The sequence below is a fragment of the Mauremys mutica genome, chromosome 11 (genome assembly GCF_020497125.1).
Source record: "Mauremys mutica isolate MM-2020 ecotype Southern chromosome 11, ASM2049712v1, whole genome shotgun sequence".
Lineage (NCBI taxonomy): Eukaryota > Metazoa > Chordata > Testudines > Geoemydidae > Mauremys > Mauremys mutica.
The window spans coordinates 78,470,634-78,496,054 of NC_059082.1; the positions used below are offsets into that span (position 1 = coordinate 78,470,634).

The 25,421-nt window shown below is 38.8% G+C and overlaps 1 protein-coding gene across 3 annotated transcripts in view; it reads left to right on the forward strand.

The window, feature by feature from the left end:
* The window catches only part of USP22 (ubiquitin specific peptidase 22), a 175,483-nt gene that overhangs the window by 94,120 nt on the left and 55,942 nt on the right, over positions 1-25,421 (forward strand). For 2 of the 3 annotated variants that reach the window (XM_044978787.1, XR_006572291.1), the window contains exons 3-5: positions 6,726-6,839; positions 7,380-7,424; positions 12,269-12,370. In XM_044978787.1, the coding sequence (XP_044834722.1) occupies positions 6,726-6,839; positions 7,380-7,424; positions 12,269-12,370 (261 nt within the window). The remainder of the gene's footprint in view (positions 1-6,725; positions 6,840-7,379; positions 7,425-12,268; positions 12,371-25,421) is intronic. The other variant, XM_044978788.1, reaches the window with a different exon arrangement.

A 25,421-nucleotide genomic window follows, 5' to 3' on the forward strand; every position in this document is an offset into this window, starting at 1 on the left:
ATTATGCAAATATTCATAATTAGTTTGCAAATCACATTTTTTTAATATTCATTTTTTCTCTTCTGTGTTTCATTATTTTACCATCTGCTTAAAAACAAATAACTTTCCAAGAGGCATTCCCTGACATAAACCTGAATGTTATCTTGCTGTGTATATTATGCAGTACATGAATATAAATAGTACTTAGCAACAAAAATTAAGTGGTCACGGTTGATTTGCAGGAACATACACTGAAACTGGAATGATAAAGATTATTTAGCACAGCCCCCTGGTGAAAAGATAACACACCTCTCTGTGAAGTGGTCCATGTTGAGTTGTACAGAACCAGTTTTGTTGAGTTTCAGTCAAGTATCGTGTGACCTGAGTGAATGGAAAGACTTAGCAGAATGAGATCCACTGACTCTGAAGTGGTCACCTTTGCTTTTTTACATATTGCAACCTAACTCCCACAGTCTCCCTGTTTCTCCCCTTAAACATTGTCACGGAGGCATCAGCAGATTCATTTGGCAAAACAAAAAACTCACGCTGGAATGCAACACTTTTGTTGGCCCAAAGAGGAAAATGGGGGAGGCAGGATTGGTCTCCCTAAATTTAATACTTACGGTTGCCAAGCCTCCAGGATTGTCCTAGAGTCTCCAGGAATTAAAGATTAATATTTAATTAAAGGTTATGTCATGTGATTAAATCTCCAGGAAATACATCCAACCAAAAATGGCAACCCTACTGACGTCTGAGCTGCTTTCCTTAAGAACTCTCCAGAACTTGGGGGGACACAGGAATGTTCCGGGGCGGGAGGTGTGGTGGGGCCTGGGCCAGCCTCCCCAGGGGGTGGGGAGAGAGCCCTACCAAGCCTGGCTCTGCCACCAGCCCAGCTCTACCCTCGCTCCCTCTCCGCCCCCAGGCCAGCTCCACTTCTAACCCCTGCGCCTTCCCCCATCCTCAGTTCTGCCCCCAGCTCCACCATCAGCCCAGACTCCTCTGCTGAGGAAGCCTTGGCTGTACATTAATGCAGGGGACGGGACGGGGGGGACGACAGATTCCATTACTGTGAAAGGGGGGGGTGCAACAGGAAAAGTTTGGGCACCACTTCTCTAAACTGTTGTGAGTTGTGTACATAAAGGTGTGCTAGGAGATCAAGTTGAGGATCTTGTCAAATGTAGTATTATCAAGTTGGGCCTTTTGTTCTAAGGGGGAAAATGTTAGTATGGAAGATATAAAAAATGCTATATGTTGGAAAGTTCCTCCTTTTCTATATATTAAAATTCTGCACCTTGCCTGCACTATTCCGAGTAAAACTGAATTTAAGTGTGTAGCTATCCATTTTGCGACTCATCTAATAGCACTATCAAAGGCTTTGTTTTGCATACTTACTGTTTTTTTTTTAGTTGTATTCTACAAAAATAACAATTTATGGGACACGTGGGAGAATAGTCTGGGTATTACATTCACGAAATCTGATAAAATAACCATGGGGGGCGGGGGACGTATTCCTCTATAGGATTTACAATATTACTCTTTTCTGTGTCCATGGAGTCAGCTCCACATACTTTCTGCCCCTTCTGTTGGAAGGTCTGTGGCCAGTGCAAATGACTTCTGCACATATGATGGAGTAGAAGGTGAACAAAAACTGTATACAATATAAACACAAAAAGCACTCATTGATAAAGTTTGCTGTATTTTTTAAAACAAAATATGTATTGGTTTTATTTGAAAATTAAGCGGCAACCAAAGAACAAATTGTCTGATATCTAAGAAGAAACAAGTTTTAAAGTATCAAGGGGTAACCATGTTAGTCTGTATCCACAAAAACAATGAGGAGTCCGTTGGCACCTTAAAAACTAACAAATTTATTTGGGCAAAAACCGCTTCAGATGCATGGAGTGAAAATTACAGTTTTAAAGTGTTTTTGATGCTTCAGATCCTGCTGTTATAATGATCAGGGCCCAGAAACAGTTGGTATGTACCCATACATTATCCCAACACCTTTCTGACCCTGCTAACATCTCTCCACCCTTGTCAGTACCAGCTGGCCACTGGTGCAAAACTTCAACACTGCAGCTGTCTGAGACTGCATAGGTCAACTGCTTTCATGCTCTTATTAGCATGTGCCAGTAGAGGGAGCCTCACCAGAGCCACTTACAAGGATGGGTGGTTTTTGTGAGGAAGCCGCAGTATTAGGAGCTGTTACAAGTATTATTTTCTGCTCTGGTGGAAGGCTGGTTGCAGTAGCAATAGCAGCAGTAGTAGGAGGTGGTGGTACTGGAGGAATGGAATGTGTTTAGGAAAGGAGAGCTTGGTGCCTGCCTGCAAATAGCTTGGAAGCACCAGTACATTCCCCGAAGCCACTGGAGTAGTAGCAGATAAACAGGAGAAGCAGTCCAGGAAGAGTAGAGTGCACCCTAGCAAGGAACCTGAGGCACTGATGCACCCAGCTAGGTTCCAGACTGAAATAAGACATTCTATCTAGGTGCTTTAGTAGTGGGTGGAACTGTGGTGGTGGACAGAGCTTTGGAAAAAATAGGTGGTTTTACTCTCCAATCTAGCCACTGATGATGATTTGATGAAACAAAAACCAATTTTTTTCATTGAGGGGGGGGGAACAAAAACTTTAATACACCCTTTTTACAAATGCTTGAAAGAAGTACTAAAAAGTAACGCTAAAATACTGTGCTGTTGATGTGCATACATAAATTCAGCTAATGCTAATTAATGAGTTGTGTGCTTTAAGGGAATAGACTTTTTAACTGCAAAGAATGTGAAATCATTGCAGTTAAAATAGCATTAATCTCTAGTTTTTGATTATGTATATAAAAGTAGTCTGACCTCATTGGGATCTGTAATGGAGACATTTATATCACAATGCCTTTGATGTGTACACTGGCAGCTGAAGAAATGTGTAGCAAGAGAACTCACATGGTTTAACAGTGTAGGCTATAAGTATTCGTTCCAATGGAAATAACTTTATTATTTCCATAGGGTTAGGGTAGGCAGATAAATTAATGTGTAAAAAAGAGTCATAGCAAGTAAGTTGAAAACCACTAGCTCATTTAGAATCTTAAATTATTTGCCAATTAAAACTTTTTATGGAAGATAAATTCCATTATTTTTAATAGTAATATAACTTCCTGTCCTTCCAATCTCTTGTAATGAAGCATGTATGTTTGAGCTGTTTCCTTGGTACTTGAGATAATTTACCCCAAATCTATCATCTTGTTAATGATATAAAGTATTAGAGTATATACAACAGACTTCGTACTATGTACATAGGGATTCTGAAGGAGGACTTGTCTTTAAGAGCTCTTAATCAAGCATTGGAAAATTATGAAATTCTTCCAGCCTGGTGGTTCTGTTGTCCTTTGTTTTTTATTCCATACATTTCCTTCTCACTCTGCTCTGAATGAGGAGTGTCTCTTCAGTATGGATGTCTCCTACAGGATTCCCTACTGACTTTGGCACCCAGCTGTGTAGAATCAGATTGATATATAACTGCAAACACACACTATGCACTACATGACTATTGGCTCTAAAGATAGTTTGAATATATAGTAAAAGCTGTGTTCTAGAAACCAGCTCTTCTGATATCTCCCAATACAAATCTTCAATGGGGTTTCCAGGTGTCCGGTTTTCCAACAGAACATCCAGTCAAAAAGGGACTTTGGCGGCTCCAGTCAATACTACGGACGGGGCCGTTAAAAGTCAGGTTGGTGTGGCATCAGCAGGTTCCCTACCTGGCTCCACATGGCTCCCTGGAAGCAGCAACGTGTCCCTGCTGCTCATAGGCAGAGGAATGGCCACGGGGGCTCTATGCGCTAACCCGGCCTTCCTCGAGCACTGGCTCCACAGCTCCCATTGGCCTGGAACCATGGCCAGTGGGGGCTGCACCCGTGGGCGGAGGCAGCATGCAGAGCTGCCTGGCTGCACCTCCACCTAGGAGCAGCAGAGACATGTTGCCACTTGCAAGGAGCCGCCCGAGGTGAGTCGCCCGGATCCAGCACCCCAAGCCCCCTCCTGCGCCCCAATCTCCTGCTCTGAGCCCCTTCCCACATCCAAACTCCCTCCCAGAGCCCACACCCCGCACCCTTCCTGTGCCCCAGCCCTGAGCCACCTCCCACACCCAAACTCCCTCCCTCCATTGGTAAGTATAACTCTTAGTTAACTGGAATTTTTGACTGTCACTCCCCCATTCCCCCAACATGCCGGATAACAAAGCTTTTCCTGTTGTTAGTGTTTATAGGGTGCTTAATAGATCTGAAGGGTCCAGTAGCCTTATTGTGCCCTGAATAATTGTACAACTTTACCTGATTTTGGCTTCAGAACCAATACTGTAGGGTTAGAAGTAAATCATCTAACTGAAAGAGGTACATATATTGTTCAAAATTGTTTATTGCTGAAGAAAATGAAGACTAGATAACACTGGTAAAGTACAACCCTAGTGTAAGCAGATATTGTACAATTCATACCACTACTTCTGCCATTTAATTATGACCTTCTAACAATTCTTACTATTTCATTCCAGGGTATCACCTCAGGTTAGACTCTCAGCCACTTTAATAATAACGCCTTTATGAGAATATCACTAATTTGTTTTCTAGTAGTGCCTAAATGTCCCAAATCGGGATCAGGACAACATTGTACTAGGCAAGTACACAACGTAACAGATAGATAGTCCCTGCTCCAAATTGTTTACAGTGTTAACAGAAAAGATAGACAAGCGTGGGGAAAAGATATAGCATATAAGCAGAGTGATGGCTGGTAAACACCATGTTAATTAAGTTTCCCTTTTTAAAAGTGTATATAGTGGGTTATAGTGTGAGCAGGGGGACAGGATGAATTAATAAAGCATAGGAGTGAAAAAAGGAAGACTAATATGGAGAGGGGAGGGAGGGAAGGTTAGAGGGGAATATAGTGAGCATAAAGAGTGAAGTTGCAGCGGAGAGACACTGAGGAAAGGGTTGAGGTGGTTTGAAGAAAATGTCTCGCAATCAGCAAGGAAGAAAACATGTCTAGAATCAAAAAAGGGGGGAGGGGGAAAGAGGGGGGTGGAGAGTTGGTCAGGAAGTTCCAAAAGTTCTGGTAATGGTGCTGCTTTGAGTTCTAGGTGAGCTAATGGAGTTTCTTGGCTTCGAGGGGCTGACTCCACCTGCAGTTTGTCTCCCAAATTCGACTGGCTGGGGCTGGGCAGGAAACTAACTATATGAACCCTGGTGCACTGGGTGTGGGGGGACTAGGGTGACCAGATGTTAAGGGGAAAATATCAGGACCCGTTGGGGGGGAGGGGGGCTTTTTTTTTTTTTTTTAAACACTCACCCATCCAGGAGTTCGGCGGCAATTCGGCAGAGAGCCCTTCAGTCGCGGACAGTCTTTGGCAGTATTTCAGCGGGGGATAATAAACCTTGCCACCAAAGACAGAAGCACCTGCTGCCGAAGACCATCCCTGAATGAAGGACTCTCCGCCGAAGACCAGGAAACAAAATATTGGGACAAATGGCGTCCCGACTGTAGTCTGGTCGAGACACGGGACAAACTCCTCAAAATCGGGACTTATCAGGCCATCTGGTCACCCTAGGGGGGACCCCAGAAGGGGATCCCCACTTTGTCTGGCAGTAGTGAGCAGCACAACCCCAGTTGCATTTTGTTTTTAAAATCTGCTGTAGAATCAGCCAAAACTATTCCTATTAATCTTCTTTATTTGATAATGGTTTCCATTGTAGAAAAATAATTTAAATTTTGTCACCTTAAGCTGGGAATAAAGGAAATTCAAAATCAGAAAAATGGAGGAAACAGCATCTTAGGAGAAATAGTGGTGGTGTTCTTAGTTGTCCTAAGGATGCAAATCATGCTCTGTTGCAGTTCATAGCTAGCAAATTCATCATTTGGCAGCACCCATTTGAATTTTGTCACTTCCCTAAGTACGCTATGGTTTGATCTGTTTTGAATGACTGAGAATCAACAGCTTGCTATGATTAAAATTATTAAATTTATTTCTGTCTCATCCAGTGTATTAATAAAATGTCTTTTGCCTGGTCACCTGACACTTATTTTTATTACAGCTCTTTCAGTTACTTAATGGCCTGCTACTATTTGACCTGAAAGAAAGAGGACTTTTGCAACATTGGTCATAATTAGTTTGTCCAAATTAAAATTGAAAGAAAAAGCTAATGTCAGCAGTAAACAACTTTGCAAAAGATCATTGGCCTGAACAAAAGCACTTGAAAATTTTAATATATTTGAATGTTTAATGCCTGATCTATTTGAATTTTCATTCAGGTTTTAAATATACACTTTGAAGTTATTTAATTAATTTGAACAAAAACACCTGCATTTTCTGTTTTAGAAATAGAAAAAGTAAATTCTCCCCAGCATATCAACTCTTCAGATTGTGGTATAAAACTAACTCTGCATTCCTAGTAATCAGTTGCTTTAATTATGGCTTTTCATTACTTGTATCTTGCATTGTAATTACTTATTGCAGAATACAAGGCAAACTTGAGCCAGCTAACACTTTACCATTGGTGTCGTCTTCCTCTGCCTTTAACAGTTAGATAACTTGTACTGTAACTGAAAAATCCCGCAACAGGTTTTCCAATTTCTAATTGCACAGACATTTTTGTGCAGGAAAGAAGTACATGGAAGATAGGCTTCCACGTTTGGCATTCTCTCTTCTAGATTTGAACTTACATTCTTTCTCTCTTTTTCCCCCCCCCCATCCCCTTTCTGTTTTGCAGCCATAGACCTTTTGTATGGGGGTATATACTGCTTTATGTGTCAAGATTACATATACGACAAAGACATGGAACAAATTGCCAAAGAGGAACAACGGAAGGCTTGGAAATTACAAGGTTTGGTTTTCCTGCCTGAATTTCTTATTTGTTTTTAATCATACCTGTCCCTCCCATTTGTCAATGGCAAAAACCAGTAAGGGGAAGAGAGAGATCTTTAGGGACAGTAGTGCAGACTGTGGGGGAGAGATTTATAGATATTGCTGTCCAGGAGCTAGACTGTTAGTTTAATATGTGCACCACACTAAATTATAACAAATTTTTTTATTTTTTTTTAATTATAACATAATATAAAATCTTCTGTCATGATCATGGACAACTTACCTCATGTCATCAGAGTGAGATCTATATCAGGTAGAAAATGTAACAATCTACCTCTTAGACTATCTTAGGTATCTCAGGCAAGAAATCTGTTCCCCTCACATGAAATGCCACCTTTGTCTGTGATTTTTTTTTTTATAGAATGTGCCAGCTTACATACACACACCCATCTTCTGATTGTCCACACACAGTATATGTGTAAAGATATTTACACACAAATATATGTACACACATTTGTTTTGTTATTCAGTTTGCTTTCCCTAATTTTTTCTTTTTTAGCCTTCACCCCAACAGTGGTTTCTCACTACCAGTGTACAATGACAGGTAAGACGCGTGGGCTGGCGACGCACTTCACTAACAAGCGTCCCTTTGCTGATTATCCTGCCATGTTAGACATGAATCTCATAATGCAGATCGTTTTCCTCTTCTTTTGGTTATGTTTCAGGGATCCAGTAATAATAATGTACTTCATTTCCCATATCCTTCCCTTGATTGAGCTACTCCAAAGCAAATATTTTCCTTTTGTGGCGGGGAGAGGACATATTGATTCTCTTAACCAATCTGAATAGTGTTTAAAGGATCTCTTGTGGAAACTTTAACATCTTCCATTTGTAATGGTTCCTAGAAATGTTTTTTCTTAAAGTGAGGAAGTCTGTTTTTGAAGGCAGACTGTTTATACCCGATTATACACTGCGCTGAATGAATCTGTGGCATCCCTTTCCAGTGTGATAGACCTAGCCAGGTGCTGAAATGCAAATAAACTATTCCCACCCTCACTTTAAGACATTTTTTAGGAGTAGCAGCTGTAGGTATATTAAGCAGACTTTAACTGGAACATTCTTGGTGTATCATGAAACAGCTGCATATTGACTTACTCCAAAAAAACCCCCAAATTCTCCTTTTTGCCCCTTACTAGAGTATTTTGAAGCAGTTCAGTCAGGAAGGGAAGGTAGTAGAGGATCTTAGAACAAGAAAATCATGGCATGAAATGCTTTCCTGCAGAGTATTTTGTTGCAATTATCGGGGAAAGTATTTTTAAACCTTGCATTTGGTCTGTGCTCCTCTATCTTTAACTCCTCAAATCTGTTTAAAATTTGCTTTCTTGAGCCCAAGAGTTAATCAACCACAAGAGCAAAACAGTTGCTCAGGACTTAATCGGAATTTTATGGACTTTTCCTATCCTTCATTTTAATGAGTAAATTCAAAGAGCATTTTCTTAATTTCGCTGTCCCCAGGAACAGTATCTCTGTACTTTCTGAACCAAGACACACCAGTCTGCCTTCCAGCAGACGTTAGTGGTTTTAGAACAGTCCAGAAAGAGTTATGTACCACGTTTTCAGATGTAGGAGTCCAAAACAGGAATAAACTGTTAAGATATAAAATGTAGCTACTTCTGTTCCTGAATTCAAATTACAGAAATATGCAGTATAGATATTTTCTTTAAAGCTGTGGCATAGGATTCTCCATTTAAAATGTTTCATTTTGTAACTTTCCTTTGTGATACAATTCACTTAGACATTTTGTTGAGAAATGCTGAAAACACGTGCATACTGGAGGGATAGTAGAGAATTGTCTTCTCATCCACAAGAACCTGCACTGTACAGTGGTTCATGTCATTTAAATGACAGCAGAGTTATAAATAATCTCCAAATAGGATGCTAGAGTTAACAATACTGCTCAGAAACTGTTTGAATGTCTCCATCCTCCACTGCACACTTCAAATTATGAGATGGGCTTAAATATGCAGAAGTTTAACCAGAAGGCAAACCTGAATTTACTATTCTTAGAGTTCACATTTTCAGTCTTTTCTCCACAATCATGAGAGCTAGAAACTTTTTTAAAGAAGGCTGAGATTCTAATGTAATAACATGACTCCAGGAAAAGAGACTTTAAGAAAAACCCCAAATATCACAGGACTTGTAATTAAAATTTTTTGAGTTGGAAACACTGGAATAATATCAGAACAAGTTTGAAGACAGGATGTTCTGGGTAGCCAGACCCACAAGTCGAGCCATAGTTCAAGATTAAATCCTCAGTTCTGAGATGCAACTATGAGCAACAAAACAGTGTTAATGTTGTAATTCTCCAATATTTCTCAAGTATTGAATGTTTGCATATTTAATGGTAAGGAGAAGAAAAATGTATTTGGGTATTCTGTGCGTCTCCCCTCCTAACTAATGTTCAAAATCTGGATTTACTTCAGAATACCAAAGTCATTAATCTGTATTAATGAGTGCCTGCAAAATAAGGGGGGTGGGGTGGGTTTTTTTTTTAATTTAAAAAACTAGAACCCAATAAAGCTTCTGAAAACTCTAAATACCTGGATATATGGCCATCCATTAAAATACCTAAATAAACTTTAAAACGATTTCTGAATGGAGAGCTCAAGATCTCATATGCCAAGATGCAATTCTAAATAGCTGTTTTACAGCATAATTTTGAAAACAGTGAGTTTTCTCTCCAATAATAACACTGCTTTCCCTTAACCATAAGTGGTAATTTGTACATGCCTTGAGATTTTCAGTCTATTTAAGATTGTTCATGTTGCAGATTTTAGTGCACTCTTTATGCCCCTGCCCCGCCATTCCTGGAAAAAATGTGAACCACTACCAAAGAGTGGGATCAATCTTTCCACATGTTTTGGGGCACACCTCAATTTTCTCCTTACATTTTATAAAAAAGAATAAATGTAAAGGGAACAGGAAATCTTTGAATCTGCTTCCTTCAGCTCCCTATCTCTGCTTTAAACTCTAATGCGGAACAAAACTTGTGACCTTTCTAATGAGAGGTTTCCTGTAAGAGATGTCACACCTGTTTTGCTCTTGATGTTTGTCCTGGCATTTAACTTTGTGTGTGCGATTTTTTTTTTAATTACTATTTAAACAAGACTTAATTGCTTCACCCAGAATCCTGCAAAGCTGTCAGATCTCTTTTATTTACCTTGACTACTTTAAAATTACTTGAGGACTCAGATTCGCTATAAAGCACTTGAGATCCCAAACCTACACACACTCACGCAACATGCTTAACTTTATGCATATAAATAGTACCATTGACTTGTGTGAGACTATTCACTTGCATAAAGTTAAGCCACTTTTGTGTGCAGGATTGGGGCTTTAGTGTTAATATTTTCACTTTTATGCAATAAACCAATATTTGTACATATTGGATGTTTATTTTTTGAACAGTCCCATTAAACAATTAACCAAAGTCCTGTACAGTACCTATTGACAAACTATACTAAATTCGCTTGGTCATTTTTAAATTGTAGCATAACTGAATTTTAGACTTACCAGGCTTGCAACTGGCCAGTCCAATAGCTGGTAGTACTAAAACATTGGAAATAATATAAAATTCTGACAGTTTGCTTGCAAAACCGTTTGTTATAAATTAATACAGAAATATTGTTAATCTGAAAAGATTTGCTGAAGCTGTCTATTGAAAAGCTTGTTGCAAGCCAATGTTCTGTCATATGTGGACTGTCCATATGTGTGTCTCTGTAATGCTGCTTCATTCAGCATTTGCCTGTGCATACTGTATAGTGTATTCAAAGCATTGCAGCTGTTTAACCTCCTCAATCTGTTACATGGTAATTAGTTTCCCTTTTTTATTTTCCTTGTATTTTCCGTTAATGCTGAACCTTGGGAAAAGGGAAGGAGTGTTTGTTAGTTCTTGTGCTCTTCATTAAAAATTGTTGAGTCAAATATAGTAAAGAGATATATGAATCTATGTAGATTTGAAGTTTGTTCTCCTCATGAATCCAAGAATGAGACCTCAGTCATATGCAGGAACCTTGAGGGTCAAGAGTAACTATGACTCAGACATTTTGGATGGGTAACTTCTGACAGGCAGAGCTATTTCTGAAAATGAAGATCAAAGAGCTATTAAAAATGAAACATGTACCATGCAGAATGTGTAAGCCTCCAGCTACATTTTCTACTCTTCTTCTTTTCATGTGTATGATTTATAATTTATTTTCTCTAGCACAGTACTGTTTCATCGATGAGCATTCTGCACAGAATAAGATGAACTCTAATTGACTTTAATCCTCAATTTTAGAATAGATTGCCTGTCTTTTTTTTTTTTTTTAATGCCAAAATGCTTTTGTGACTTACTATAACTGGCCTTGCATAGCAATTTCTCTCTTTGCTGCATAGAATGCTGCAGCAGCCTTTAGCTGTTCAGCTCTTGGGTCTTTTATTGTTGCTGTAGTTTTCATATTTCAGATTATACTGTAGACACCTCTGTGTCAACATCTAATCTGTTCCGCTGATTACTGGCTCTCCTGACTCCCCTCTACCCTTCAGTCCTCCAAACAAAATAAATGTTTTTGAAACATAGCACTGGGGGCTTTTATTTTAAGAAAATAATTAATATGACAAATTTCAACTATGGCTCTAGAGAAAATAAGGTTTGGCTCTGGGTAGTGGAAAGTTAAATTAAAACCCCCCCACTACATCTAACTGTATTTCTGGGGAATGTTAGAGCATTCGACTTTCATTCTACTAGAGTCTCTATTTGCTTTTACCCAATGCTACAGTGGCATAGTGAGAGTTATAGCAGCATACCCCCTAATATGTGATGAGGGAATACACTATTAAGTATCTTCCAAATCCTCTAAAACCTGCTTTGCATCTATTAAGAGTAAGACTGTAGCTGTCCGGTACGTTGGATCTATTTTGGCTTATTTACCATATTTGTCATTTCATTGAAGAGATGTGGGGACAATTGTCTACATTGCCCTATATCTCAGCCAATCTGTGCTTAGCCCCAAGACATGCGGTTGTGCTGGCAATATGACCCCTTTGAGCCCAAAGAAAATCATGGACACTTGAAACAATAAATAACACTGGATTGGCCTTCATGCTGGGGTTCTTTTTAATTGGAGGTTTTTTCATCCATTGGTGGAAAGACTGTTACTTGGAAACAGATAGATAGGAATTCTATACAAGTAACTGCTTTTGTGTGCTTTTAGCCCATGTTTATGGGAACATATTGTCAAGGTCAATTGCTGCCTTTCTGAACAGTAATAAAAAGCAAGCTGGCTATTGTAGTTTTTTGTATACTGAATCCAACTTAATGGACAGTGCATCACAACCTTTTCTTGAAAGTATCCTTTCAGCTGTTCTAGCTAACAGCACCCTGAAACTTTCTTTTCATCTGCTCAGGCATTGGAGAGAAGTATTCAACATGGGAGCCAACCAAACGAGAGTTAGAATTGCTACGACACAACCCCAAGCGGAGAAAAATAACCACAAATTGCACCATAGGTAAGTCAAGGAAACAGTTTCTCAGATGATTTCTCCACCAACTGCTCTTTCAAAGCCCTATGATGTTTTTCTTGCCTTTCAAGGTTTAAATGCATGTTCTCAGATTGTGTCTTACAACTGTTTTTCTTTTTAAATGTGTCATGTCATCTTAATGACCATTGTTTACTAACTTCCATCCTCTCTTCTCTGTAGAAGGATGTGTGCTGTGTCATTTCAGATACTGAAGATAGTAGACCTTCAAAGTTAGGAGACACTTAAACCCTGTGTATACTAGGAAATTCTATGGGGGAAGAATCCCTACTGACGGTACCACCAGTTCAGTTGAAGTTTTAATTGAAGTGGTAAAAACACTAGGAGCTGCAAGAACTAATGTACACGAGAGCTCCCATTAGTGCTACCACCAAGGCAGTTGCACCAATGGAAATTCTCTTGTTCAGACATAGCCCAAATTACATCTTCCTTTCACTTGAGAGCTTTGGTCTTTTACCAAATGGGAGCTTCAGTCTTTTTACCAGATGGGAGCTTTGACTTCTTTCCTCCTACTTTAGAGGATCCAGAGGAGAGAAACAAAAATGATCAAAAAAAGTTTAGAAAATCTGACTATGAAGGAAAATAAAAAAACTGGATATGTTTAGTCTCGAGAAAAGAAGATTGAAGGCAGACCTAATAGGTCTTTAATATAATCGTCTATAGTGTTATAAAGAGGGCCGTAAACAATTTTTCTCCATGTCCGCTGAAGGTAGGACAAGAAGTAATTGGCTTAGTCTGCAACAGGAGAGGTTTATGTTAATATTATAAAGACTTTCCTAACTTTAAGGAATAGGTTACCAAGGGAGGTTGTGAAATCCCCATCATTCAAGGTTTTTAAGAACTGGCTAGACAAACACCTGTCAGGAATGGTCTAGATATACTTGGTACTACTTCAGCACAAGGGAATGGCCTAGATGATCTCTCGAGGTCCCTTCTGGCCTTACATTTCTATGATTCTATGTTGAAAATTCCAGAAGGGGTCCTTCAGACTCATATTTTGAACCCAAAGCACATAGTCTGTTCTCCGTCTTGTTTGTTTTAGATTTCAGTTCCTAGATTCACAGATTCCAAGGCAAGAATGGACCATTCGGTACAAATCAAATAGTAGCACACAAAGTTAGTTGGCTCACTTTGGAGGCAAGAGCTATCTGATATGCAGGCATAATGAGAGATGATTGGGAAACAGCTGAGGAAGAGAGGAGAAAATATGCAGAAGTTCTCACAAAATGTAGATTCTGTTTTTCATCAAAACTGCCTGACCAGCTCTAATGATGACTAATCTGGCCAGTAATAATCCTGTGGCTTTGTTTTCTTTATAGATTAATGCATGCTAACATATTCAGGTATGAAGATTTCTGAGATTAGGATGATAACCATAGGCCCAGGATTTTTAGTTATTTAGGCATTGCTCTGTTTAGCATTGCAATGCCTAAGTCTCATTTTCAAAAGTGATTTAGGAGCTTAAGTTCCATTGTCTTTCAATATGACTTAGACTCTGAAGTGCCTAGGTCACTTTTGGAAATGAGACTGAGTCAGTTAGGTGTTGTAGCACTCAGTGGAGCAATGACTAAGATTCCTTTAAAAATCTGTGCTATAGTCACTAGAAGCAGGAAGCAGTTTGTGAAGTCCTTAAATTTTGCCTCATTTTTCAAAACTACTGTAAGCATAAGTGCATCATCTAATGTTCACACCTTTTCACCCTCTAATTCTTTGGGAGTAATGATGAATAAAATAGTTTTATATACATGTTTCTAGTACAGTAGTGCATAAATAATACAATACGTGTATACAGTACCTGAAACTCTGGATTGAGAAGCAATAATGTGACTTCAAGAAAGGAAGTCAAGATCTGGGGATAGAAGAGTAATGTCAAAGAAAGGACATCTATTTTTGCAACAGCAGAGCAGAAAAAAGGGTTGAAACACATCTGGACCTTGGACACTTCAAGCAGCCTAGGAAAGCACTCTAAACTGAGCTGGTTTGTTTTCTCTATTGCTTGTTCATTTTGGGATGTGATTTTTTTATGAAACTGTATTGTATAAGAACTATTTTTACCAATTACTTGGCTAAATGAATTCTACAGGACAAATGAAAGTGGCTTTGATAAAATATTAAGGTGCATCTGACCTTTCTGAACAGTGAAACGTTTTTGGATGTTGTTTCTCTTTCCATTTTGATGGAATGAGATGCTGATTCTTAAAACTTTTTTAATTTTTCAGTCTGTTAAAAGGGATGATTCTGACTGCATGAAATCTTATACACACAGCATGGGGGGGAAAGTGCTTATGAAACACACGGGATAAGGGCAATGACTGATGTCTTTACTTCTGCAGGCGTGCTTTTAATAATTTCTCCTACTGAGCCCTGGAGCTGTCTGTATGCCAAGATTTAAAAAGAGAAAAAAATCAAAGCACCCAAGAGACTTAATGCAGTTTTGGGCTACAGTTAAAAGCAAAAGACTTGCTTTCTTTCACAAAAATATATTGGGGGTTTAACTGAAAATTTTTTGTCATTGTCCTTAAGCTTTTTCTCTCTATCCCCAGCCTATTGCTAAATATATACCTGTTTGCAGACTGAAATGCTGCAGTTACCTGGACATTCCCATTTCTCTTTTCTGATGCTCATTTCTTCAGACATCAGGTCTTTATTGATCCATAATAGACATCTCTTTCATCTTCTGAGGTAGATAAATGAGTCAGAGAACATGCATAGCTGTCTGATTGTATTGGCGCTGATAATCATCTGTAAGCGTCGCAGGCCTGTTGATTGATTCTGTTTACATGGAGAATCCAGTTTAGACTAACCAAATGTCCTTTTACCTTTTTGTAAAGCTGATTTAAAAGAAAAAAGGCAGATACTTGCTTTCTCCCCGTCTCCCTTCCTCCTGGTGTATGCCCAGCTGGATTATGGGAATTGCATTTTGGATTTTTTTAAATTCTCAGGTATGACATGTTGAAATGGTTATTGAGCCTCTTGTTGTCAGATGCCACCGGTGTGGTGCTCTGCTCTGTCCAATGTTGATAACAGTCAGCTGCGTGCATGTGTTCCCTCTGTGTGCTGCCCCAGCTCTGTAGATCACTGGCACAACAGACCCCGAGAGAACCCCCAATGACCACAGACTCCAATAAGGTACGAAGGCATCCGTCCAGTTTTATTGTCAAACGAAGCACAGTAATAGTTTCCAGCAAACTCTACAGGACATGCTACGAATATGTGCCCCCTGAAAATGGACACAGGTCAGTCAGTGGCGGAACGCTCCACTGTCCCCTAGGCCAGACAAAGACACTGCCCCAGGGATGTATTCTTATACAGAAGTACAAACAAGTTACACATCGCTCCTGACGTATTGAGGTGCAACCCCTCTACACAGCAAGGTACAACCTCTCTACACAGTGAGGTGCCTCCTCTCACCTTGTACATGTTGGTTCGAACAAAACAACTCTATCCATCATATTACTCTTTTGCCCATCTTTAGGATGGGTCAGCCTATTCCTTGTTATCTGTGTGGAATGTGCAAGTATCCGAGAGTTCTGGTACCTTTTAGGTATGTGTATTTTTGCAACATCACCCCTTTCCTTGCCAGCCTCTGTGAGCAGGGCCTGCCTCTGGCTCACAGTTTAACTTTGCTTTATGTTAGCAAAGTCTTGACCATTACTTTAGTTCAGGCCTTAGGCCTCATACTGGGCCTCTGATACAAGGGTTTATGTTTCAGGGCCTCATCTTACTACACCTCTGATACTGGTTCTGTATAGCTTTAACTGAGGTATACTTGTACTGTAACTAATGAGGATGGCATGGTATTCCAGGAGTCCAAGACAATACAGACTTGGAATAGCTTGGAAAAATATGTGCATGTGTGGGTTATCCATGCGAGAATTTTGAAAAGAGGGCTTGCCATAGGGTTTTCCCCCATAGTGAGAACTCCACTAACATGGATTGTAACGTACTGGGAGCTGTTTCAGAGGTCTAAAATAACCATATTTGTGGTTTCCCATTAGGTTTTACATCATTAGTCTTTAAAACAGCACTTCAGAGTCATGTGGATTTTTAACTCCCTAGCAAAGTCTGCTTTGCACTGCAAGTTATTTTCCTATTCTTGTCTTGCAGTGCTGAGAAATGACCTTTTGTGGCCTCTTTAGTAGCTAGCTGGCTCTGTGCACTAGTTTTTCTGAACTTCTGCACAACAGCAATATCCTTAGTCTTGCACTGACACCATAAATTAAGTATGTAGAATGAACTGCCATAAAATGAGTTTTTTATTACTGAGAACTAATAATTCACCTTCTACCTTTCATTTCAGTCAAAATAAAATTATATTTCCTTGTACATAGCAACTTGTCAAAATTTTCAAGTAGTGTGTAAAGAACCTCTTTTATACATCATCAAAAGACTGTTCTCCAAGATTTGTTGGATCTCACCGGCACTACAGTCTCTCTGATTTTTCTTCAAACTGGATATCTGTATCTCTCTCACCAGATACTTGCTTCCTAACAATGAATATACACAGGGTAAATTTTTTGCTGAGTCACTTTTGTGCCATTGTGCAGATTCCACTTCAAATTAAAGTAGTTCTAATAGTGGTGCAGGCTAGAGAATGCCAAGCTTTTATTGGTTCTTGTTTTCTGGATGTTCACCAAAGAATCATCCTCACAATTGCATTTGCCTGTCTGAAGTGACTTTGGGACCAATTGCTTAAGTGCCAACAGTGAGCTCAGGTGCTGATGCAAATAATGACACATGGTCCCTGCCCTAGGGATCCAATCTAGATTAGACGGACAGTACAGTAGATCTATAATACATGGGGTGAGTTTGCAAACTTGAAATGCTGATAGTCATTATTCAGTCTTTGCAGAATTAAATAACATCTTGGTTTCGGATTCAAGACTTACTGGTTTGGTTTGATAAATTTCTGACATGCTAATTACACCAGAAAATCCTTAAGGACAATTTGCATAGATAAAATTTAGATAATGCCACTATTGGAATTTTTTTCCAGACATACAAGGGAAAACTCAATTTTTAAGTCTGTCTCCTGTTGCTCTATGAAGGCACTCCACTCAGCTCGCTCATCAAACTACTACATTCGGATATACAAGAGAGGTTTTTATTATGGGGATGGGCTGGGTGGGAGGGAGATGTAGCATGTTTTGGGGGCCATTTTCATAGCTCATCTTGTTCTCATATTAGTACCCACAAAAGATTAGTACTCCTGAGCAGACTGAGGTATTAGCTAGCCTGTCTCTAATTAGCATATGAAATGACTTTGTGGCTGAAGACTCTGCTACATTACCAGTAGAAAGAATTAGACTCTAAAAGCACATGGATAATTAGCTAGCTAGAGCCACCTGGGATTCCCATTTTCAGTGTTGCAAAAAGGCAGAGGGGAGAGCCTTTAGAGTAGAATGAGCAAATCCTTTTCAGAAAGAATGATGGGGAGTGGGGGAGGTGACACAAACAATAGCTACATCGCAGTGGCAGGTGGTTTTTGCAGCTGTGTGACACCAAGCAGTATGACGTGAGAAAGAGAGGCATGAGTGGAATAAATATTGCAGTAGTGCTTCAGTGTAGAGGTGGCAAAGGGAGATGAACAGTGGCCTAGAAATTATTTCTGGTTCTCTAGACAAGCTACCAGAAGCATTGCTTTATCTTTCAGTGTTACATAAACTATGCATGAGCAGCCGTGCACAAGGGCCTAACTAGAGAAGACTTGAAGATGTTGTGGACTGCATTAATACTTTAAAGTATTTTGTGAATGTACTGTCTCTTTGGTGTACTTGCTTTTTGGTCTGAGACTTCTTAAACTAGCACAGATGGAAAAGGGGATTGAAAACACACTGACACAGCACAGAACTTTTAACACTGGTTTAAATTTTAATTGTGAGTTGGACGCATTAGTGGGTAATACGGTATTTGAAATGTGGCCGCCCATGAAATAGTTCTCTAACTTTTAACTTTTTTTCTCTGCTTTGTCAGATTAAGTAACATTTTGAATCAGTCAAAATGGGGTGCATAATGTCCTCTTAAGTGCAACCCAAATAAATGCCTCCTGCATAAATAGAATCAAGTCATCTTATCTTGTAACTACACCCACTGTCTATCTGGAATATTGATAATTATTCCCTATGTTAATTAACCAATCCTAAACTATCCTGTGATATAGCATCAAATACATCGATAAATGTTTTGTAAAATAAACATTCCTTTGCCCTCAGGGAAAGGTGTAAAGGTAGAAAATTAATTTTTATTTTGTTAGGGGTGGGGGTGTTCACTTTCTGCAATGTCCTTTTTCCCCAAATATTTATGTCCTCCCACCAACTTTGAGTACTGCAGTATGAAGCCTGTTTTAAAATAAACAAAAAAAATTAGTTTTTTTTTAATTTACTCAAAAAGGCACATGTACAATGTTTAGAAAGGCTTTCTGAAAGTAAACTACAGCAGTAAACCCAGTTGAGCAGCCGTCAGTGAAGGAAGAACCCAAGTAGCTGCTTTAGACGTTCATAAAGATTTTGTTGCTTCTAGAAAAATTTTTCTTGTTAACAGTTTGTAAAAGGAGACCTCCTAGTTTTGCTGTTAAACAGAATCCCTATATTTCTTTGGTCATTTGAATGCACTTCACCTTGGTTGCCAAATCTGATGACCCTCCAGAAACTATTCAGGTATTTGGTGTAATCTCACACGTTAATGGTGCGGTTTATATATTTCTATTTACAGGTTACAGATAAATCAAAGTTATGGGAGAACTTTTCCTTCAGAATCATTATATTGATGTGGGTGAATCTTACAGTTAATTGACGTTATTGTTACAGAAAAGCATATATTTTCATGTGCATTTATGTTAATCTCTGATAGATGTTAGCCCTGTTCACCTCAGAGTTTACCTTATTTTGCAGTATGCAAAGTGGGCACAGAGCAAACAAAATAGCACCTAGCTCTGATGTAAATATGTACCTTGTTCAGTTTAAAATGAAAAAAAGATATGAGAAGAAATTTAATTCAGAGGTGTCACCAAGATAATGTTTAGTTCTATTTGTTGTATATAGAATGTGGGCACAAAAGTAATGTGAAAGTTCCAAAAAAACAAAAACTAGGGAATCATAATGTCTCAAAACTTGTGCATAGTATTTTTGTGCACTTTACATAAGCTCAACTCTACGAGATAGCATTCTTTTCACCATGTGATTGTGATTTTTGTTGGACACGATTTCCAACAACCAGACAAAAGTAAAGATATGGTTTCACTGCTGAAATGAGAAATGTTTATATTCAGTGAAGAGGATTGCTGTGTCTGGTAAATGTTGAATGCTTTCTCTTCATTTGATTTATAGCATGAGAAACGACAGTAGTCCAACTTTCACCCCAAGAGGTGAAGGAGGAGACTTTTATAGAATTCAGGCTTTTATTTGAACTTTGGAAACAGATTAATTCATCAGGACATCCATCATGGTAGTTTACGAGCAAATTGAACTTCAAAAGTTAGAGAAGGATGTCTTACTGCAAACTCTGTTCTCACATCTGTACCTAGTTTGTGGTGGGGCCTTTTTAATCATTCAAATAAAATATTAAGTAGGCTACTAATCTCCAGTAGGAGATCCATCTAAACAAACGGTTTTTAAGCAAATAGAATTGTGAGCCATTTCTTCAGCTGTAGGCATACCAAGCATAGTGGGGGTGGAGATAGAGACACGCACCCATCTTAAACTAATTGTAATGGTAGAAAAGCATGATGTACTGTCTGGGGAAAGGGAAACAGCCAGCCCCCGTACTATAATGAGACCTTTACGGACTATCAGAAATATTGCATTGAATTTTCATAAAGAATTTGTGAATCACTGCATTACCATCTACTGTTGTTTTTTTCTTCAGCTCAATTTGTGTTAGCCGTTTTAAATTAGATGTTAATCTTTTGAGATGAACAAGCATTTTTCCCAAATGAAATGCTTGATATTTAGTTTGTTTAACTTGGTTATCTTTTCTTGACCTAGCTTATTAATGCTACTGCGTTACAGGGAAGTTACATCTAGTAGTTGTTTACACCTTTGCATCATCGCTTTTTAAGGCAAATGAGCATTTATTTGTTCATGCATTTTAAAGGAATCCAGAATTTTGTAGCAGAAACCAAGACATGCACTTCTCTTCATATTTGATCTCACCGCTTATTAAAATGGAGAGTTTAGTACCTCATGAGGTTTTTTTGGGGGGCCGCTAATATGAGCACAATGCTTTGACTTGTATGAGGGACCAGTGTTTATTCTTTCCTCTTCTGATTACAGTAACCTTTGCCAGGCTTATAGTCTGAATTTGAAGCAAGGGTGGTTTAGGTTGGACATTAGGAAAAACTTCCTAACTGTCAGGGTGGTTAAGCACTGGAATAAATTCTCTAGAGAGGTTGTGGAATCTCCATCATTAGAGATTTTTAAGAGCAGGTTAGACAAACACCTGTCAGGGATGGCCTATAATACTTAGTGTTGCAATGTGTGCAGGGGACTGGACTAGATGACTTTTCAAGGTCCCTTCCTGTCCTACAATTCTGTGATTCTCTAGAGTTGTGTGTGTTTCTTGAGATGGCAAAATTGGTGTACAAATAAAGAAGTAAACAAAGTGCCTTTGCATGCTATTAGAAATGCAGGTAGGGAAAGAAATGATGGTTTTCAAGTTATGGCAAATTACTTATTTGACAGTGCCCTTTTTTTTAAAAGAACGGATTTTGTTTTGCAAACTGGATGCTTATCTCTATTTTGTATTCTCATTCATTCCCATTTAGTAGAAATATGGATTAGTTTTCATCATGAATCACTTCCATTGCTATCATGCCCAAATTGTAAACAAGCCGTACACGTTTTAACAAGTCAGTTTATAAAATAAAACTCTGTGAAAGTAGAACATGAATTTTTCTAAATAACAATATTTGTATTTCACCATAAACCCATAACATGACAAATTTCTTGGTAATGGATTTCTTACTGTTCCTTGGCTCTGAAAAATAGCACCTTGCATTGGAGAACCAGTCTTTCAAGACAGTGGTGGGTTGAAGAAAAGAAATAACTGCACAGCAAAAATTTGAAGCTCAGGAATGTATTTGTAAGGTGGGAAGTGGATGTGTTTAAAGCAAAATCTTCTATAAACTTAATTTCACAGTTCAACACTTTCCAGGGGAGAAAATTGAAGTAATAACCAGTGTGCATGCAATTAGAAGGCTATTCTGAATCAGTTAAATAAGTGATAGCAGTTGAGGAAGATGCTTCTGTTCTTTCTTCAGAGATCTTCATTCAGCAAGTGAAGTAGTGAACATAGGGATTGTAGTTGGAATTGGCTGAGCTTGCCTTACGTTTTTCTCACCTGATTTTTGGAAGATCAAGTATTGAAATCGCACAACAGTCTTACCTGAAAGAATAAATGGGGATGTGACTAGATGCATAAATTCCTGGGGAAACCTGTGTGCGTGATTCAGCAATACCACTAAGGCTGCTTACATGTGTGTGTCTTGCCACAATTCCTATGATACAGCCAATGTGTTGTCTCTTGGGCCGTGGCTGTTATGGCAAAGGGACTCTTTTGAGCAGCCTTGATAAGTTCTCAAGAGAAGAAACAGAAGCAAGGCTGAAGATTGAAGACCAGTGCGGTTCCACAAGAGAGACTGCTTGGGAGGCAGAGAGAGAGATTGCTTTGGAGCAAGCAGGACTCCACATCCAATTGCTTACAAAGCTGAGGATAGGTCCAGACAGAACTTTTGGGATTGCCGGGGTGTGGGGGTGGGGTTGTTTTGCTTATATGGAATATAAATATTTCAGTCTGACACTGAGGAATAAAGTCTGAGGATCTGAACTGTCTTTGCTTTGCTGCTGTACCTGCTGAATCACTCACACTGTTTATCCAGGAGAGTGAAAGTAAATTATTCATATTAAAGGTGACCTGCAAAAGAAAATAAATATTAGGACTTTTCCCCTTTTTTGCTCATTTGTATTATAAAAAGAAGGCCTGAGTGGCGGGTGGGTGTGAGTGTATGGGTACAAAGCGCGTGCAGCACACACATGTTCTCTTGGATTTTACATTAGAAAGCTGTGACCTATCTAGTCTGCAAGACGTCATAGGAATTTAACAAAAAAATTGGTTCAGTGATAGCCCTGGTGTAGACAAGGCTCTGGTGCCCTGTGGTGTTTTTCCCATTTAGTTAAACCTGCTAAAGCAAATGTAATTGACATGATAGTAAGAATGGATCTAGCTGAAGGAGATTTTTTTACTACTCAGTGGTCGCACCAATGAGAATTCTTTTTTGTAAAATTCCGTATCATAGACAAAGCTTGAAATGACCAGAGGGCTAATTAAATGATGATCTCACAAGAGGCAAGACTGAGAGAGATGAGAGAGAGAGATTTAGCAAGGGATTTAAGCCAATGCCTGACTTTAAGCGTGTGAGTAGCCCCGTTTGATGTTAATCATTGTGCTACAATTCTTGCAGAAATGGGACCTAAATTATCTAAAAAAATGGGTATGTATTTGGCTTCATTTATTAATAGTTTGAAGAAAGCCTTGATATTGAATCCCTCTTGCCTTCAGTTAAGGTGTAGGAGTTAACAGTACATATCCCTCTGACATCTACTAGGTCTAGCAAAACCAGGGAAGAGCTAAGATCATGATACAGTTGCTCATAGGTTTAAAATAAAATAAAAAAGCAGTAAATAAATCTATTTTTAAATATAACCTTTTTTTAAAAAGTCAGGTCTCCTGTATCCAATGCAAAGAAGAGTAAGAAAAAATAATCCGTTAAGAGTCTTGTTAGTGGCTGTAGTAAAGAACTCTATTCCGTTCTGTGTATCTCATTGTGCTCGATAAAAGAAAATACCAAGCTAATGATAAATGATCACATACTTTTTTCTGAATCTACTTTTGCAGTCAATAAACTGTAACGGTGAAAAGCTTTTGCTCTTTAATGATCCTGTTTGGTGTATAAGGATGACCTCAAAGTATGTGTGTTTTCTGTACCCCCCCCCCCCCAAAAGTTTGTTCTCTTTTAGAAATAACAGTAGTATCAAATCGTTAGTCCCCTGCTTTTGCTTGATGGACTGAAGAGCTAGTGTTATAGCTGAAATCTGAGTGGCAGCTTTTTCAGCCCTGGCTGAAGAGAGGAAGGACACCAATTCCTTCACCAAGAGCTTTTATCCCAATATTTGTTCTAGAGTTTGAGTTTTAACAAATTAAAATGTAAACCAATTGACCCCAACATCATCTTTTATCCTAGTGGATAACTAACATGATGCTTATTTTTATGTTTAAAGGCTCCAAAGGTGATCCTGGCGACTACAGGCTGGTATGCCTAACTTTGGTACCAGGCAGATTGGTTGAAACTATAGTAAAGAACAGAATTATCAGACAAATAGATGACCACGATATGTTGGGGAAGAGTCAATATGGCTTTTCTAAAGGGAAATCATTCCTCACCAATCTATTAGAATTATTTAAGGAAATCAACAAACGTGGACAAGGATGATCCAAGTGTACTCGGACTTTCAGAACGCCTTTGACAAGGTCCTTGACCAAAGGGTTTTAAGCAAAGTAAGCAGTGATGAGCTAAAAGGGAAGGTCCCTTCATGGTTCAATAACTGATTTAAAGATAGGACACAAACGGTAGGAATAAGTGGCCCAGTTCTATTGAATATATTCATAAATGATCTGTAAAAAGGGGTAAACAGTTAGGTGGCAGAGTTTGCAGATGGTACATAATTACTCAGGATAGTTAAGTCCAAAGCTAACTGCAAAGACTTACAAAGGGATCTCATAAAACTGCCTAAGAAAATTGCAGATGAAATTCAATGTTGATAAATGCAAAATAATGTACATTGGAAAACAGAATCCCAACTATAGATACAAAATGATAGGGTCTAAATTAGTTGTTACCATTCAAAAATGAGATCTTAGAGTCATTGTGGATAGTTCTCTGAAAATATCTGCTCATTGTGCAGCAGCAGTCAAAAAAGCTTAGAAACTACTAGGAAAGGGATAATAAAATAAAATGGAAAATATCATAATGCCACTGTATAAATCCATGGTGTGTCCACACTTTGAATATTGCGCGCAGTTCCAATTGCCCCATCTCAAAAAAGGTGCGTTAGAATTTGGAAAAGTATAGAGAACAGCAACAAGAATGTTTAGGGGTATGGAACAGCTTCCATATGAGGAGAGAGTAAAAGGACTGAGACTGTTCAGCTTGGAAAAAAATGACCGTGGTGGGGGATATGATAGAGGTCTATAAAATAATGGGTGGTATGGAGAAAGTGAATAAGGAAGTTTTATTAACTTATTCACATAACACAAACCAAGAGTCATTCAATGGGATTAATAGGCAGCGAGTTTAAAACAATCACAAGGAAGTACTATACTGCTTCACACAACATGCAGTCAACCTGTGGAACTCATTGCCAAGGGATGTTGTGCAGGCCAAAAGTAATAACTGGATTCAAAATAGAATTGGAGAAGTTCATCGAGGATAGGTCTACAAATGACTTAACTATTAGTAATCGCATGCTCCCTAAGCCTCTTACTGCTAGAAACTGGATCTGGATGACAGGGAATGGATCACTTGATAAATTACTGTGTTCTGTTCGCTCCCTCTGAAACATCTGGTAGTGGCCACTGTCAGAGACAGGATAATGGGCTAAAAGGACCATTGATCTGACTCAGTATGGACATTCTTATATCAAGTAATAGCTCTGGGTTTTACATACCATGGACTCCATTCTAGCCCTCAAAAAAAGTGGGTTGGTTGGGCCAATGTTCATCTTGCCAGTCCTTTTTCTTCTTGTTGATCTCTCTTAGTAGCAAATGGGTTGGGAAAGAGGCCATTAGGTAGTCTGGAAATGTTGTAGATCAAGGGTATTTTTAGCATCCCCTAGAAATGAGATACATTTTAAGGTGGTGGTCTTGGAATCGCTCCCTACAGGAAGAAACCTATATATTTGCTAGTGTCCATTTTCTGTAAAACTTTGCAAATTGTCTAGGAGTGCTGTTTGAGGGGGTAGTAAGCTTT